Source organism: Musca autumnalis, unplaced genomic scaffold (genome assembly GCF_047663935.1).
Source record: "Musca autumnalis isolate F117 unplaced genomic scaffold, ASM4766393v1 scaffold_3, whole genome shotgun sequence".
Lineage (NCBI taxonomy): Eukaryota > Metazoa > Arthropoda > Insecta > Diptera > Muscidae > Musca > Musca autumnalis.
This window is the reverse complement of record NW_027411866.1, coordinates 249,193,967-249,211,971: the sequence shown is the minus strand read 5'-3', so window position 1 is coordinate 249,211,971 and position 18,005 is coordinate 249,193,967. Positions and strand designations below refer to the sequence as shown.

The 18,005-nt window shown below is 35.8% G+C and overlaps 1 protein-coding gene across 4 annotated transcripts in view; it reads left to right on the top strand.

Moving 5' to 3' along the window:
- The first annotated feature begins 323 nt into the window (after positions 1-323).
- The window catches only part of LOC141399276 (uncharacterized), a 157,389-nt gene continuing 139,707 nt past the window's right edge, over positions 324-18,005 (top strand). Inside the window, exons 1-2 of one of the 4 annotated variants that reach the window (XM_073977749.1) lie at positions 324-576; positions 1,665-1,979. In XM_073977749.1, coding sequence (XP_073833850.1) covers positions 1,953-1,979 — 27 coding nt within the window. In that variant the 5' untranslated portion in view covers positions 324-576; positions 1,665-1,952. Of the gene's footprint in view, positions 1,980-18,005 lie in introns of all 4 variants that reach the window. The other 3 variants (XM_073977748.1, XM_073977747.1, XM_073977746.1) reach the window with 3 other exon arrangements.

Sequence of the window (18,005 nt, the reverse complement as noted above, 5' to 3'; positions counted from 1 at the left end):
TGGCTTACGATCATGTCTTTTATGTAAGGCCATGTCCACAATGCAGATATTTTAAGCCGTTATTGAAGACAAAAACCATTGTTGAAAGAAAAACGTTTATCTGAACGAAAGACTATCTTTGGCAAATATCACATTGAGAGAAGAAATCCCCCGATACAGAGAGCGAACAGACAAGATGTGCATTTGTTTCTTGTCTTAAAGCTTGGGAGAAGAAAACCGGGCTTTACGTGTTGTTGTTGTGGAGAGCACAAGAAAACAAAACAAGACAATTTGTTTGGCTTTTCGGGGTACTACCAAACATTTCTTGGGCCACAATGATATTCAGTTTAAAACAGACTTGGCTAAGAGACGGTTGTGCTTAACGGTGAATGAAGCAAAGCAAAAGAAATACTGCAAATAACGAAACAAATGTTGCGGTTGGACTAAAGAATAATAAAGTTAAAAAACAAAAACAAAAGTTGAAGCAACATTGCTACGTTGTTGTATGGCTATATCTTGTTGACGCGATCGTAATTGTTGTTGTCGTTGTTATATGCGATTTTATTGCCTTTCTAAACCAAAAAAAGAGAGCGAGAGGTATATCACCACCTCCTAATTTGGGTGGCAAGAGTAAGAGAAGTGATTTGTGTGTGTTGTTTGTTTTCGAGCGGTACCAGTAGTGCCAGTGAATGTCAGTCGTCTGAGTCCATCAAGAAGTCAGGCTGGATTTCTTTTTGTTTTGATTTCAAGTTGTGTATGACGTATGTTTGCGGATCGCTTGTTGTTGGAATTATTTTGCTGCTGCTGCTGCCGAATGCAATGCTGTTGACATTTTGCTTGCTTCACATTTAACATTGTATGGATTGAGGAGGGCCAATGCAGTTGGTAGTCCCCCCACTTGTAATGTGAGAAGTATTTGTGGTGTGGTCACACGTTGTGTTTTGTTTTATGTTTTCAAATTGTTGTTTCGTAGAACCGCTCCGAGTAGTGAGCGCTTTTAAACTCAACGAAAATAACACCGACTTTAAAACTAACAACAAACGAACTTAGCAGGAATTGCAGCAGAACATGTTACAGAAAGAAGTTAGAGCTGCAGCAAAAACAAAAAAAATAAACCACGAAAGCCACTTTAACTAACCACGGCCACCAGGCAGACACGGCATGCAATAAACTGCAGTTTACTAAGTCAAGAAAAAAAAACAAAAAGAAAAACCAAAACCCAGTGCAGTCTGTGTCTGTTTGTGCGCATGCGTGCCAGTCATTCAGCCCCACATTGCCTGTATTTCGCTTTTAAAAGTGCATTTAGTACAAAGAGTGTGAGTGAGTGTGTCTGTGTGTGTGATTGTTTAAGCTTAGTTTGTTGTTTTTGGATGGCAGGAAAGTTGCTGCTGTTTGTCCAAGACGACTAAAAAAAGAGACGTTTTTCTTTCGAAAAAAATACCTCAGTTGCGCCACCACTGAAGTAGAAAGTTACCGTCTTTGAAAAGTTTTTTACAGCGACCCTGTTGGATGCATCGTCGCAAGTCAAGGCGGAAATTCTGGCGCGTTAAAAAGTAAACCGCAAAAACGCATAACGAAAAAAAATAAAAAAACCAACAAATAAACGCAAACACATCATAAAATTTACTGAGGCAATTAATTGTGTTAACAAATAAATAAATTAATTTTTTCTCTCAAAAATATAGTCCAAAAGAAAAACAAAAAAGAAATTCCAAATAAAGTGTCACTGAAATCCAAGAATACAAAAAGAAAGAAATACAAAAAAGTGAAAGAATTTTATTGTGCATGTTTTTTGTCAGCATTTTCTCAAGTTCACCCAATAACCCCAAGAAGAAGAGCTGTTTTCAAAGGAAAAAATTTAAATTTACAAAACATCTGTGTTTGCATTTTTTTAAGATTGCAATTCATTTTTGTGTTCTTCAAATTCTTTGCTACATTTTTTAATGCTGAAGTAACAAACAACACCAACAAAAATGTCGGATATTTATTATTGCAGTAAGGTAAGTCCGCAACTATTTGCTGCTCTCTCATTATTAATGCCTTTTAATTTAAGGCCAAATATGGTATTTGCCTCAAAAGGCCATTTTTCACGCTACCATCATTTGTTGTGGTGTTCAGCCAAAAAGGGGTGACCAAATTTAAATTGCAAATAATTGTTTATTTAAATGTTTGTGACAGTAACTACAGCTGCCTAACCTTTCGTTATGGACACCAAAAAAAAAAAAAAACTATTAGTCATTCACTTTTTTTGCATTATTCCAATCACACAATATGTATCATATTTGTATCACTTTGTATAATGGAAGGAAGGTTGTTTGTTTTGGGCCAATTAGGATAGAAAAATATCGGTGTACAATTTTAGTATATCATTTAAAAATTGTGGTTGGACAAAGTTGTTAAGTCACTTTGTCAAAACAGAAGATTTGTTTAGTAAAGTTGGAAGCCCTCTCCCAGCAACAAAAAATCTACATTTTAAACATATTCACATATTTTACTCATATCGCAATACTGCTGAATTTTTGGGTTGCTCCCCAATTTTTTAAAATCATTTTATTGATATCATTTTTGGGGGGTTTATATTTATGTATAAAGTATCTGTAGTGGAACCACAAATTATAGACTTTTTTGTGAGAATTTATACTAAATCATTGAAGTTCGTTATAGAGACACATAGTTTAGGGCGCACAGTGGTTCGGAATTGTTTTTCCTGGTCAAAACTCTTGCATCAAAATATGAGTGTTTGTGAGTTTTTCGTATGTTCAAATCTATTAAACAAGTAAAAATGTATCAGTCATCTTTGCCGACAGACATATACCCTCAACCTTTGTGGATTGAAGTACTTTTTTTTACAAAAAAAAAAAACTTATGTAACCACACCTTAACCACAAAAAAATGTTGAACATTTGTGTGGGTGGTACCACAAGGATTGGACAGATAGGGTCCAAATTTGAACATAAACTAAGTTTCGACAATATTTAGAGATCCAAAGTTTGGACCGGTTGTTACGTCTATGAGAAATGGCGCGTACCATTTTAGCGAATATTTTCGAACTTTTGTGGGGGAGTTACCGGAAGGAGTTGACCTATAAGCACCACCTTCGAATTTCATCTAATATTCGAAGAAATATTACAATATCCAAAGTGTGAACGAATGCAGTATTCGGTTCGAGCTCTCCAGTCACTACATATGGTGCCATAGGGGTTTTTTACAAATTTCGGGCTGTTTTCTCAAGAAGTATGGATTTGCACCTGACAAAACTTTTACTGTCGTAATTGAGGCAGCGAATACAAGTTGCTTCAACAAAAATCAAAGTGATTAGAGAGCAGGTCTTAAAGTGAATTTATCAACAATTTTGTGTGGGTGGTACCCGAAGGAGTGAACAAATATAGTCCATACTCGAACCTCATCTATGTCTGGTTGATATATTAGGATGTGTAAAGTATGGACCAAATCGGTCACTCCCATCAAGAGTTATCGTGCGCACAATTTTTCCGAACATTTTTGAACTTTTGTGGGGGAGGTACCTGAAGGAGTGGACCGCTATGACTTATCTTCGAACTTAAACTAAATTTGCACAAAATATTACGAAAGCCAAGTTTTCGTCCTAATTGGCAGATCCGTTGGAGAATAATCTAGCGCTCCAACCACTACACTCAGTGTCACAGGAGTTTTTTGCAACTTTAAGGCTATTTTCAATGAAACTTGAACCGTCGTATGCGGGGGAGTTAATACAAGTTGTTACCACAAAAATCAAAGCCTTTCGAGAGCAGGTCCTAATCAGAACTTTTCCGAATTTTTGTGTGGGATGTACCCGAAGAAGTGGATCGATTGGGTCCATATTGGAACCTCATCTAAGTCTGGTAGAAATTTTACGATGTGCAAAGTATAGATCAAATCGGTTACTCCCTTCAAGAGTTATCGTGCGCACACATTTTCTGAACATTTTCGAACTTTTGTGGGGGAGGTACCGGAAGGAGTGGGCCGATATAACCCATCTTCGAACTTAAACTAAGTTTGAACGGTAGATCCGTTGGACAGTTATCGTGCGCTCCAGCCAGCCAGACAGACCGACAGACGGACGGACATGGCTGAATCAACTCCAAATTTTTTGAAACACATTTCGTCCAAACATACTTGGGGTCTAATACCATTATTTCGATGAGGCACATTTTGCCTGTATGAAAGTGTATATACCCTCGTTAATAAATGCTGAGGGTATAAAAACCGAAAAAAAACCGTTCTATGTGGGGGTAATCCAAACTCTTGACCAGTACTGATATATTTCGAGAAAAAGTTTTGTAGGCCCAAAGAAAACTCAAAACCAATCTTCAACTATTTTTTCATTAAAAAATGATTAAATAAATCAAAAAACAGCAAATAAATTTCTTTTCTTCTAATCGAACACATTTTTCCAAGAAAACGAAAAATAGGATTTTTCGGAGTAGATTTTTGACATCAGTGGGTCCTAATTATGATAAGTAAAAAAATATATTTTTTTATTTGTTTTCCAAGAAAAAAAAGTGTGTTCTGAATAAACGTTGTAGAAAACACACTCTAGTACCCAAGACAGACGGCAGCGTTAATTTGCATTAGCTGCCTTAATTCAAATTAATTCGTGCATTAATGCACAAAATCAAACTGAACTTAAAGCGCATTTAGGTATTTTAATATGGTAATACCGTAAAAGAGAACCCATATTCATACAGTGGCGGCCATATAATTAAGAACGACATCGTATTAAAAAGTGTTTGACTTGCTACGTTCCAAATATTTGAATATTTATATGGAACAAAATTTGTAAATAAATTACACGGTAAGCACTTTCAAATAAAGCCAAAACATGTTTTAATTCTCCCTCGTTTATACGAAAGAAACCACGATTTATTAAAATAGTCATAAATCGACCTGGCCACATAATTAAGAACGATATAAGTAAAGGTTACTTTAAGGTAATTTTCATACACAATATGTGAATATATCGTTATGTATTTTAGAAATAGGTTACTTTGATTCATTTTTAGTATCAAATGTCCTTCAATGGTACATATTATTGCGTCTAAGTTTGATAATTAGGGCATACCTAACGTTTTCAAAATTTTGCCCATAATTTGACGAATTTATTTTAGTTTTGGGATCTAAAGCCACAGTTTTGGCTTCCTCTCATTCCCTCGATGACGCTATAAACGATACCCTGTGATTGTCGTTCCAAAGTCGGCGCTTACTTACCCTTAAATTGGCTTTTATCCCACTTCTTTGAGTCCTTTACGAGGGAATTGTCTGGGAAATAGTTTCGTATGAGCCATTTCCACCTTATAAATCGGCAGGATTGTTGTCTGCAGATAGTAGACAGGAAATAAAAAAATAATTTCGTTTTGTACAAAAAATTGGCCTAACGGTACACCGAACACAAATGAAAGGTTTAATATTTTGAAAGATTTCATTGCACAATGTCTTTGTGGGTGTGGTAGGCATAGTTATGTAAGACTTTTTAATCAATGAAGCTCATATTAATATCAAAACCAGTGAAATCAATAATTTTTATAGATGAAAATACAATTTTTGTATAAACTGTCTGATGTACATACACAAAATTATTGTGGAATTCGAGCATTCAAAACATTATGTTAATTAATGTTATATTCGGTGTGGAATTCTTCCAATTTTTGTATAGACCTTATATTATTGTTTCATTTCCTGTCTACTACCTTCAGACAAAAATCCTACCGCTTTATAAGGTGGAAATGGCTCTTACGAAACTATTTCCCAGACAATTCCCTCGTAAAGGACTCAAAGAAGTGGGATAAAAGCCAATTTAAGGGTAAGTAAGCGCCGACAATGGAACGACAATCACAGGGTATCGTTTATAGCGTCATCGAGGGAATGAAAGGAAGCCAAAACTGTGGCTTTAGATCCCAAAACTAAAATAAATTCGTCAAATTATGGGCAAAATTTTGAAAACGTTAGGTATGCCCTAATTATCAAACTTAGACGCAATAATATGTACCATTGAAGGACATTTGATACTAAAAATGAATCAAAGTAACCTATTTCTAAAATACATAACGATATATTCACATATTGTGTATGAAAATTACCTTAAAGTAACCTTTACTTATATCGTTCTTAATTATGTGGCCAGGTCGATTTATGACTATTTTAATAAATCGTGGTTTCTTTCGTATAAACGAGGGAGAATTAAAACATGTTTTGGCTTTATTTGAAAGTGCTTACCGTGTAATTTATTTACAAATTTTGTTCCATATAAATATTCAAATATTTGGAACGTAGCAAGTCAAACACTTTTTAATACGATGTCGTTCTTAATTATATGGCCGCCACTGTATGAGAGAGAGAGAGAGCATATTCATGCTCGGAGACACATGGAAAACAAACAATTACACTGCAAACAATAACAAAACAGCAATCAGCTGTTTCGTAAATGCAGAAACTGTCGTCTGTCTAGGTAAAATTAAATGCAGATTTTAATGCAAATTAACGCTGCCATCTGTCTAGGGTATTACGCATCATTCTGAGAAAACGAAACCTTGTTCCATGCTTTTCCCTAAAGGTTAAAGTTCACTAAAGTTGGAATTTGAATTGAAACAACCACAAAAAACACACACACAACGAGCATAATATCTTTTATAGTTTCCGAGAAATGGCTATTTCTTTCTCCAGAAATTTGCAAGAATAACGTAATTGGGAACAAATTGTCGTCTTTAGGAGCACGCCACACTCACACCTTCCAATATTTTGACCGAATTTTTTGGTATCCTGAGTTTCAATATGTTTACTATCGAATCCCATTTAGAAATAGAACAACCGGTGACCACGAAAAATTGGGGTTTTGCCTAAGAAAATCAATACTTGTACCATTGTGGGTCGTCAACTTCATTCTCTTCGCGTTTAACTAGGATTTTAGGTTAATGTTTTAGGTCCGGTGTTTTCATGTGAAAGTTCAAGGAGATTACACATAGCTATTCAAATTTTGCAGTTAGTTTTCGTCGAAATGTTACTATATCTAGAGATGGGAAATAGGTAAATACCTTAAAATGGGTAAATTGGGTACAAATGGGTAAATACCTAGGTATTTACCCAAATTGTGGGTATAAACTACAGAAACTAAAATTATGAAATTAGAAGCGAAAACGCATTGTTTTAGCACATTTTAACTGACTATGAATAAAATTACGGTTTTCGGATACGGGGCATGTTAAAATATGATAAATTTTGGTCCATATTTTGGTAAATCTCTCATATATTGTGACATTATATTTTTGGTATTTGACAACTTTTAGAGCAGTTTGTTGTAGTTCTTCTTGCAGAAAATCATAAATGCTGGATCGAAGTCCAAACTTTATGATGTATCAGGTGGATTAACCCACGATTTTAGTGGATTATCTTGAGATGTAAGTCCTCCTCGAAAAAGTTATAATTGTTGCATTCTTCGCTAACTGTTTCGCACAAGCAACTCCAACGACCGATTTGACGTATAAGAAGTTTAGTCCAAGTGGTTTTACCTGGTATTCTTTTAGATTTTCTGTCTGACAGAAAAACAAAATTTTGATTTCAAAATAAAATTTTATTTATCCAAATAAAAACCCAAAAAAGATATGTATTTGGTATTTACCCAAGTTTGGGGTAAAGTAGAACATATTTTAAGTTCGGCAGGTCCGAATTTTTTATACTCTCCACCACGAACTGTATCGAAGTATATAGGAACAATTATGTAGTTTTCTTTCGTTTTAGAAAGTTGTATACATTTCCAGAATATCACTTTCTTTTAAACATATTCCATTCAGAATGCGAATTACTTTGTTAAATACGTGTACTCATTGCACGATGCTGGTGTCGGTGTCATATTAAAGAGGAGAGTATTGCAGTAGTAGTAGTATCACTTTATTATTCTTCATTTAGTTACATAATTACATTTCTTTTATATATATAGATATTATTGATAATAAAGGATTTACGACTATGACATCATGTCGTCAGTCGGTTATGAAATACATATTGTGTACAAATTTTGCTTATTTGTTAAGAAGGGTTTACAAATATTATTGAAATTCACTAACAATTAATCTACGATATTGCAGTACTACTTTAAGATAAGCAACTAGTTTTTTCCAATCATTCTGTTCCTCTCCATTTAAGATAAATAATACCTCTTGGTGCTGTAGTAAAGGATGGCCAAAAATTTGTAATCGATACTCTCTGTAAATTGGACAAATGCCGATGAAGTGTTGAAGGGTTTCTTTTTCGCGAAGGTTGCAAATCGTACAATTATTTCCGTCTGCTTCTGGTATGTTGTGGCTTCCATTAAGCCGGATAAGGTCACACCTAGCCTTAAATATCCAGGAAATCTCTTGTCGACTGTAGATCTCATCAAAATATAATACACCTCGTGTTAGGTCTAAGTCCTTATAGATACGGTAATTACTTTGAAGAGCCCTCTGTACATTAGTTGCTTTATTATTTGATAACAATCGATCTATTAAAGTTGCCTCCATAATATTCCAATCATTCTCAGGAATACACTCATCTATTGTTTGCATTTGTAATGTACTAAGCCGATCGTTTAATGATTTGGCCCAGAAGATTTGTTTCCGCAACAGTATTTTGCTCAGCTTACATGGTAGTCTGTCTTGGCTATATCGGAACAAAGTCCTCCATATATATTTTAGATGCAATTTGAGCGTGTGGATATGTCCTGCCTCTAGCCCTGTTTCAATCGAAAGGGCATAGTTTGGCGTCGAATCCGGTAATTTAAAAACCCGTTCGAGAAAGAAACGTTGTAGCTTATCTACCTCATCAAAGTGTAGGTGACCCCATACTTGCGCCGCGGGAGAGTATTGGCTTTATATAATAATTTTAGATTATTGCATTCAAGGATAACAAGGACACCAAAAATGTCCTTGAAAAGTTAAATACTAAAAAATCCTTTGAAAACATCCTGTAAGTCTGTTGGACGCCTTGCGTGTTGATACCATGAACTTACTCTTATCCCTGTTTACAGCCAGACTCATAATGACAGTTAAATAAAATGTTTAGAATGATAGCTTTTTTAAGTTGTCCTCGTCCATATTACGACAATTTTTTCGAAAGTAAATCCATCCCAGCAAAAATTTGGATCCGATAGTCATTACGTAACCCTTTACAAAGTAATGTAAACAAGCTTCTTTTCGCATTACAAGAAATCTGAAAAGTAATGGGTTACTTCTTAAAAAATTTACAAGGTGAACCTACTTACTTTACTCCTCACTAAGTAATGAGGACGGTGGCACAGTGTGTGTGTCCGACTATAAATCCTAGTTGTGTGTTCAACGCTCACCGTCGGCACGCGAGTTTTTGACAAAAACAAAAACTTTTTTTAATTAAAAAGTAACAGTTCGTGTGCGTGGCACAGTGTAGTGTGTTTGGCTAGAAATCAGAGGGTTCGTGTGTTCAACTCGGGCAGGGAGCGAAATAAAATAAAGTAAAATAAAAGTAAGAAGTGTGTTGAAATTAAAAACAAATTCTCCACATCAACTGTTCTAAAAATAGAATTTTTTTTCACCTTACTTTTCAACTTCTATTGGCCACAGAATAACTAGTTTTTCTACAATTATTCGAATTATGTCATTTATAATTCGAATTTTTCCATTTGTAATTTGAATTTTTCTATTTGTAAATCATTTGGAATTTCAAATGAAGAAAATTCAAATTACGAATGATATAATTCGAAGTACAAATGAAATAATTCGAATTACAAATGAAAAATTTAAATTACAAATGAAATAATTCGAATATCAAATGGAGTTCTCAAATTACAAATGAAATAATTCGAATTCCAAATGAAAATTTCAAATTACAAATGAAATAATTCGAAATTCAATTGCAATTCTCAAATTACAAGTGAAATGTTTCGAATTACAACTAAAATTATTCGAATTACATGTGAAAATGGTGTAGTGGTCATAAAATAACTAGAAAATGAGTTCGACATGCCCTTGTAAAAATAATGGCCAAAAATCCCTTACGATACTCATGATTTTGGGAGGACTTTTTTTGCTGGGATACTTCCTGGGAACCAGAAAAAGAATTACTGAATTTTAGGAATAGTGTTCATAAAGTCTTGCCAAGGTTCAAATTTCTGCATTTCATGAACGCCTTTTATAAAGCAAAAAAAAAAAAAAAATAAATACTGGTCTCTTCTGGTTAGCGGGTTTTAAACTAAAACGTTTAGTTGTATTTCAGTCAGGTTGTTGTGTTGTGGTTTGTTGATACAGTGTCAATGTGATGGTGAGACGATGAGACCATTCAAAAGAAAATGAGAACAAAGTTGAGAGCATTTACCAAATAAGAGAGAAAATATGAGTATAAATAATGGGAATGTAGGGAATAATAGGAAAGTTATTTTGCATCTCATGATGGGTATAAGAAAACTGCGGATGGATATAAGAAACTGCACATGTATGTTATGTGAGGTAGCTGTACAGCATGAAAAAACTACATCACGAACGAAAATATGTAAAAATTCTTGAACTATTTTGTTCTGTGTAATATCACTGCCGGCACCAACGTAAATGACTGATGAGCAGTCAGTAAATTGTCTGCTAAACGTACATCAAGTTCGAGAAATGTCTTTTCCTCCTTCACAATAGTAAACAATTTTTGCTTAAGTGGATTTTAAGGACTGTCTAAGGATTGTATAAACATTTTTACTCTAAAAATCATAAGGGGACTATCAAAAAATGGCTTGTGGGCACAATAACTACCGAATGGAGTGACTGATATTAGAGTTTGGACATCATGATTTTTTTCATAAATTAATCAATATTGAAGATTGGACAACTCCTTTTGGGGAATTGTAATAAATTCTTGAGATTTTTGGGGATTTTTTTTTTTGAGAATTTCGGAACAAGAGACTGGTAAATACCAGCAAGCTGCGCCTTCCTAAAATATCTGATGCTCGGGATTAGTATTGAAGGGTATCACATGGTTGGCTCAGTCCTGACCATGCCTTTACTTGTTTATTATTAATTCTTCTTTTTGACATTACACATTATGTGCTATATGATATAAATTAATTCAGCGTGGTGTAGGGTATAAATAAGTTTACAAATACCCTGCAACACCTAATTATGTAATGCTTTCTTGTTTCCGAAAATGGTGGTGGTATTTTTCCTAAAATCTATTGAAAAACTAAACTGCCTTGTTTCCAGTTTACAAAATCACTATTAACTACGCTTGTTTTCTATCTATCACAAACTTATTTTTAGTTGAGTAAACAAATAATTTAGTTTTCTTTCTTTTACATTTCTAACTATGAATTCCAAAACCATATTTAATTATAGACTTCACGCTGCTGGCTATCTTATGCGGTAACGGTTAAGTTCAAATTCTCTCTCTTTGATTATATAATGTGAAATTTTCCAAAAAAAAAAAAACTATATATAATTTAATAACTATGAAGAAAGTTACCTAATCTTATGGAAGTAAAATATAAGTAAGCAACAATTCATAAAACATGTTGGCTTTTTCATACGCATACAATATTTTGTGTATTTACATGTTAATACTTTTTTGATGTTTATTATATTTAATTATAACTTTATGGATAATATCAAAAACAAAGTTTATGTTAATTTCGATTTTGTGATTACAAATTATGTGCTATTTTTATATTTTGTGAAGGATGCAGCTACATACAACAACCATACAACACTATCTTACGTGTTAGACCGGGGCGAATTAAAAACCTTAGTGGCCGCGTCTGATTCTGATTCCTTGGATTGTACTGAGCAAAAAAGTCCACTAGACCGTATGTCTACGGTGAAAATTGAGCCTCCCGAGTTTGACTTGAAGTTTTTTTATCGTTTTTTATGGATATTTTGGCATATAACATTGAGATTTTTGATCCAGCAGTAAGACGAAAATTGTAACCAAGACAATAGTTAAGAACTCTCTATTACATTGCAAAACCATTGGAACTCTCCTTCAGACAGTTTTGACCTAGAGGCCCTGCACATTTTTCGGAAAATATCGATAAATGACACTGTGCTATAAAAGTTGAACAGCAAAATATTCAAGCGTTCTAATACAAAAAAATGCTTTCGTGTGGGGGTCCATGGACAACGAAAATACTTTGGTTCGTTTGGGTCACTTCGTTTTATTGTTTTATAACGGTAAAAGTAGTTAAAATATAAGGGGATTAACTTTTTATACCCTCAGCATTTATTCTTACGAGAGTAAATACACTTTCATAAGGGTAAAATGTGCCTCATCGAAATTATGGTTTCAGACCCCAAATAGGTTTGGACGAAATCCCGTTCAGACAATTTTGAGTTGATTTAGCCATGTCCGACCGTCTGTCTGTCTCGCTGAAGCGCCCAATAACTCTCGAACAGATCAACCGATTCGGTTCAAAATTTGGCTATCATAATATTTTGTCGAAGATGGGTTATATCGGTCCACTCCTTCCGGTACCTCCCCCACAAAAGTTCAAAAATGCTCGGAAAATTTGTGCGCACGATAACTCTTGAAGGGAGTAACCGATTCGATCCATACTTTGCACATCCTAATATATCTACCAGATATAGATCAGTTTCGAATATGGAATATATTTGTCCACTCCTTCGGGTACCTCCCACACAAAATTTCGTATAAGTTCACTTTTAGACCTGCTCTCAAATTACTTTGATTTTTATCGAAGTGACCAGCATTCGCTGCCTCAATTACGACGGTATTTTTTTCAGTGGCAAGTCCATACTTCTTGAGAAAAGAGCTTAAAAAGGTGTAAAAACCCCCTATGGCAGCATATGTAGTGGTTGGACAGCACGATTACTCTGGAAGTAATCAACCGATTTGGTCCAAAATTTGGCCTTAGTGATATTTTGTCCAATCTTAGTTTCGGTTCGAAGATGGGCAAGATGGGTACTTCCCCAAAATGTTTAAAAAATGCCACTAAAATGGTATACACGATATCTCTTGAACGGGGCAACCAATTTGGTCCAAACTTTGGATCTCCTAATATTTTGTCCAAACTTAGTTTAACTTCTAAAATGGTGCATATAGGTATTCTCCTTAGGGTACCTCCCCCAGAAAAGTTTAACATTTTTGTCTAAGTGCAGTTTAGGGTCTGTTCGAAGATCCTTGGGAAATGTATACCGATGCTGTTCGTTGTGGTTCTTTTTTCCGTGGACAAGTCCATGCTTCCTGGCATACTGGTCGTAAAGTTATATATTCAATATATTCAATATTCGTTTGATAATAAATATTCGCCTTTTCATTATTAGGCCAGAAACATATATAGTAGCCCTCGTATGGACCTGACGCTGCAGGGTTATCGATTTATTTAAATAAAATACCTTTCCAAACAAGAGTATAGAGTTTTATATCGATGACCATCGCAATGTGGGTCTAAAACTTATAGTGCGGGCATGTGCCAAATGTTTGGCAGATGTTTTGCACGGTGTCATCAACCTTTGCGCTATAGGAATTTAGACGGCTTCACCATCCCGAGCGTAGTTGAGCCAAAACTACTCTGGTTCGTCGTAGCAGCTGATGGCCCTCAGCTGCGACAGATGGGGGATGTTCTTCAAAGACCGCATACAAACTAAAGACATGGTGAGGCACCCTGTGGCAGTTCTGACAAGTTTGAAAAGTTTTCCATCGCGTTGCACGCAGACCATACTGGTGCCGTATAGCTTACCACTGACCGACCTATCGGGTTATACTTGGTCCACAAGGTTTTTTATCTGCACCCCAAGTGATGCTAGCTAGGGACTTGAGGACCTTGTTCATCCATCTCAGCTTGTTGCAGATAGCTGTGGCATGCGCGGACGATATGAACTCGCTGTCGAATGTGACCTCTAGAATTTTGGTCGGAATGTGGTCGGAATTCTGTTCTCACCTCTGCCGTGGTGGTGCACGCAGTGACCGTAAATTTAGTGGCGGATATTTGCATATTCCTCGCGTGGGAAAAAAGGTGGTAGGACAAGTCAAATAGGAGTTCAGCCTCTCACAAATGACATCTGGGAAGGTACCTGATCGTACAATCATCCGCATATGTTACGATCTCATTGCCGTATGGAGGGTGCGGAATACAGGAGAGGTAAAGGTTAAATAGTCCCGGAGATATCATTGCATCTTGAGGAACCTCCTGTTTCACTCTACGGGGCATGGAGTTCTTGTTCCTGAATTCCACGTAAGACTGGCGTTCACAGGTATAGTTGATTATCCAACGTTTCAAACTTGGCGGTAGGCTTGTCTGTTCGATGTCTTCTAGCATTGTGGAGTGCCTGACAGTATCAAAGGCTTTTTATAAGTCAAGCGCCACCATTACTGTTCTATCACACGGCTTGCTCTGGTTGAGTCTTCGAGTAATATGAGTGTTGATGGCGTACAGCGCTGTTGTCGTGATGTGCTGATTACTGAACCCATGCTGATGATCGGCAACTGAATAGCTGTTTCTGACACTGGGGAGGACTGAAACCTCAAGTGTTTTTGCTACGGGCGACAAAAGCAAAATCCGTTTGTACGGTTAACCTTTCCTGGTATTCTTGCCTGGCTTCAGTAGAGGGACTATCCTGCCCATTTTCCAAACTTCGAGAACGATATGGGTGGTTAGCGACAGGTTGAGAACTTTACAAAGATTCTTTACTTGTCTTCATTTGAAGTACTAAATGCTCCATATGAAATTTATCGGTATAGGTTGCTAACGCTATCTCCCTATTTCCGGTATATTGAAGGCTGTGGCCTTAATATTCCACCGAAATGGCTGAAATTTGGTATTTGGTCTTCATTTGGGGTATTAAACGTTCCATGTGAAATTCATCGGCATAGGTCCACGCCTTCATATAGCCCCCCATAGAACGGTACGACGCTATTTTCGGTATTTAGAACATTTTAGCCTCATTATTACACCAAAATGGCTGAAATTTGGTACTTAGTCATCGTTGGGGGTATAAAACTTTCTCCCAGAAATTTTTTGATATAGGTCCACGCCTACATATAGCCCCCATAGAACGGTACCTCTCGATTTTCGGTATTTTGAAGGTTGTGGTCACAGCTACCCACCGAAATGGCTGAAACTTGGTATTTAGTCTTTGTTGGAGGTAAAAGCCTTTCTGACTGAAATTCGTCGGTATAGGTCCTTGTTTCGATATAGCCCCCATGGACCGGTACCTTCCGAATATCGAAGGTTGTGACGTCAATATCCCACCGAAAGAGTGAAATTTGTTATTTAGTCTTCCATGGGGTTATAAAATATTCCAGAAGTGAATTATCAATATAGATCCGCGGGTTCCTATATCCCCCATAGAAGCGTACCTCTTGATTTTCGGTATTTTGAATATTTTACTGAAATATCGGAAATTTGGTATTTAGTTTCTTTGAGACATTTCACGGTGCTCTTGAAACAATTTTAAATTGAAAGTGCTTACACCTCGGAAGTTTTTGCGGATTCTGAAACTACAATGTTAATAGATGAGAAAAATCAAAAAAAAAAAAAACAAAAAAATAGGCGGAGCGCTTTTTAAATAAATCGCGATTTAAGTTGACATTTTTGGGGATTGTTTAGGTTTTCACGAGTTTGCTTAGAAACCGCAAGTCCTATCAAAATGGGACTAAAGACAATGTTGTAGCTATGAAAATTCTCTACAAGATTGGCCTTTATGGTATTCTCGTTGGTTTTACCGTTTTTGAGATATAGAAGTTCAAATTGGGACAATTCAAATTCAATTCAATTCTGTATCGCCCCCTTATAAAACAATGTCATGACTGTAAATTCCCAACTTAAACTCATATATCTAAAAAAATGTTACAACTTAGGATAGGTTACTTAAGTCAGTCTTGTAGAGAATTTTCACAGCTATAAGATTTTCTCAGGTCCCATGCCGATAAGACTTACCGTATTCAAGCAAAATCGCGAAACCCGAACAAAAAAAAAAAACTAAAAATGTAAACTGAGCTTCTTTATCTCAAAAATGGTACAGGCTGGGAACAAGTGATGAACGCCAACCCTCTAGAGAATTTTCACAGCTACAACATTTTCTTTAGCTCCATTTCGATTGGACTTGCAGTTTCCAAGCCAAATCGTGAAAACCTAAAAAACACCTAAAGATTTGAATTTTGACCTCGATTTATTTAAAAATCCCTACGGCGATTTCTTCTTGGTTTTGGATTTTTCTTATCTATGAACACTGCTGTTTCAGGATGCACAAAAACTTTCCCTGTGTAAGCGGTTTTCATCAAAAGTCAGTTAAGGCTCACCCTTCATTACATTGTTTTATAAGGGGGCGATACAGAATTGAATTGAATTTGAATTGTCCCAATTTGAACTTCTATATCTCAAAAATGGTAAAAACTACGATAATACCATAAATGTCGATCTTGTAGAGTATTTTCATAGCTACAACATTTTCTTTAGTTCCATTTTGATAGGACTTGCCGTTTCTAAGCAAAATCGTGAAAACCTAAACAACAAAGTAAAGTCTTACAATTTTTGAGAAAAATAAAAAACCTAATAAGCCCTCCAAAAAATGACCTGTAATCCCAAATAAGTTCTTTTACACACATGGGATCCATGTGGACCATTTGGTTATTACGTTTAATGGCGAATCCTAGCTCTCTACCAAAATTCAGCTTTGTGGGAATTTTTTGCATTTTCCCCTTTGAGCCGAGTCTTAGGGTATAATAAAATGGGGGTCATAAAATAGAAGTCCCATTCAAGGCGTTCGAAGTTTTTTTCTTTACCACACTTGAATTTAATTGCAAAATTTGCATTTTACTCAAATTGTCTGCAGCGTAATTAAGTTTCTGCTATGATCACGTAGGAAATTAAGGAAATCGGAGCTCAATATTAATAAAACCCATCCATATTTATACCCTACACCACTATGTGGTAAGGGGTATTATGTGTTAGTGCATTTGTATGTAACATACAAAAGGAAGCGAGATAGACCCATAGTTCCTTCTAGGGATATACATAGAATCACTTTCTGAGTCGATTTATGCATGTCCGTCCGTCCGTCCGTCCGTTCGCAACATACAGGTCGCATTTGTTGACCGATTTCGCTGAAAATTGGGGAATACCATTTTTTTAGCCGTCGGAAGATCAAGTTCGAAGATGGGATATATCGGTCCACGTTTTGGTATAGCCCCCATATAACGGTACCCCCCGATTTACGGTATTTTGACGTTTTCAGCTACATTTTCAGACCGATTTGGCTATAATTTGACATTTAGGGTTCTTAAGTGTCAATAAACATATATAATAAAACTTGTGGACATAGGTCCACGTTTTGGTATAGCCCCCATATAACGGTACCCCCGATTTGCGGTATTTTGACGTTTTTAGCTACATTTTCAGACCGATTTAGCTATAATTTGACATTTAGGGTTCTTATGTATCAGTAAACTTATATAGCAAAAGTTGTGGACATAGGTCCACGTTTTGGTATAGCCCCCATATAACGGTACCCCCCAATTTACGGTATTTTGACGTTTTTAGCTATATTTTCAGACCGATGTAGCTATAATTTAACATTTAGGGTTCTTAAGTGTCAATAAACATACATAACAAAACTTGTGGACATAGGTCCACGTTTTGGTATAGCCCCCATATAACGGTACCCCCGATTTGCGGTATTTTTACGTTTTTAGCTACATTTTCAGACCGATTTAGCTATAACTTGACATTTAGGGTTCTTATGTATCAGTAAACATATATAACAAAACTTGTGGACATAGGTCCACGTTTTGGTATAGCCCCCATATAACGGTACCCCCCGATTTGCGGTATTTTGACGTTTTTAGCTACATTTTCAGACCGATTTAGCTATAACTTGACATTTAGGGTTCTTATGTATCAATAAACTTATATAACAAAAGTTGTGGACATAGGTCCCCGTTTTGGTATAGCCCCCATATAACGGTGCCCCCCGATTTACGGTGTTTTGATGTTTTTAGCTACATTTTCAGACCGATATAGCTATAATTTGACATTTAGGGTTCCTAGGTGTCAATAAACTTATATAACAAAA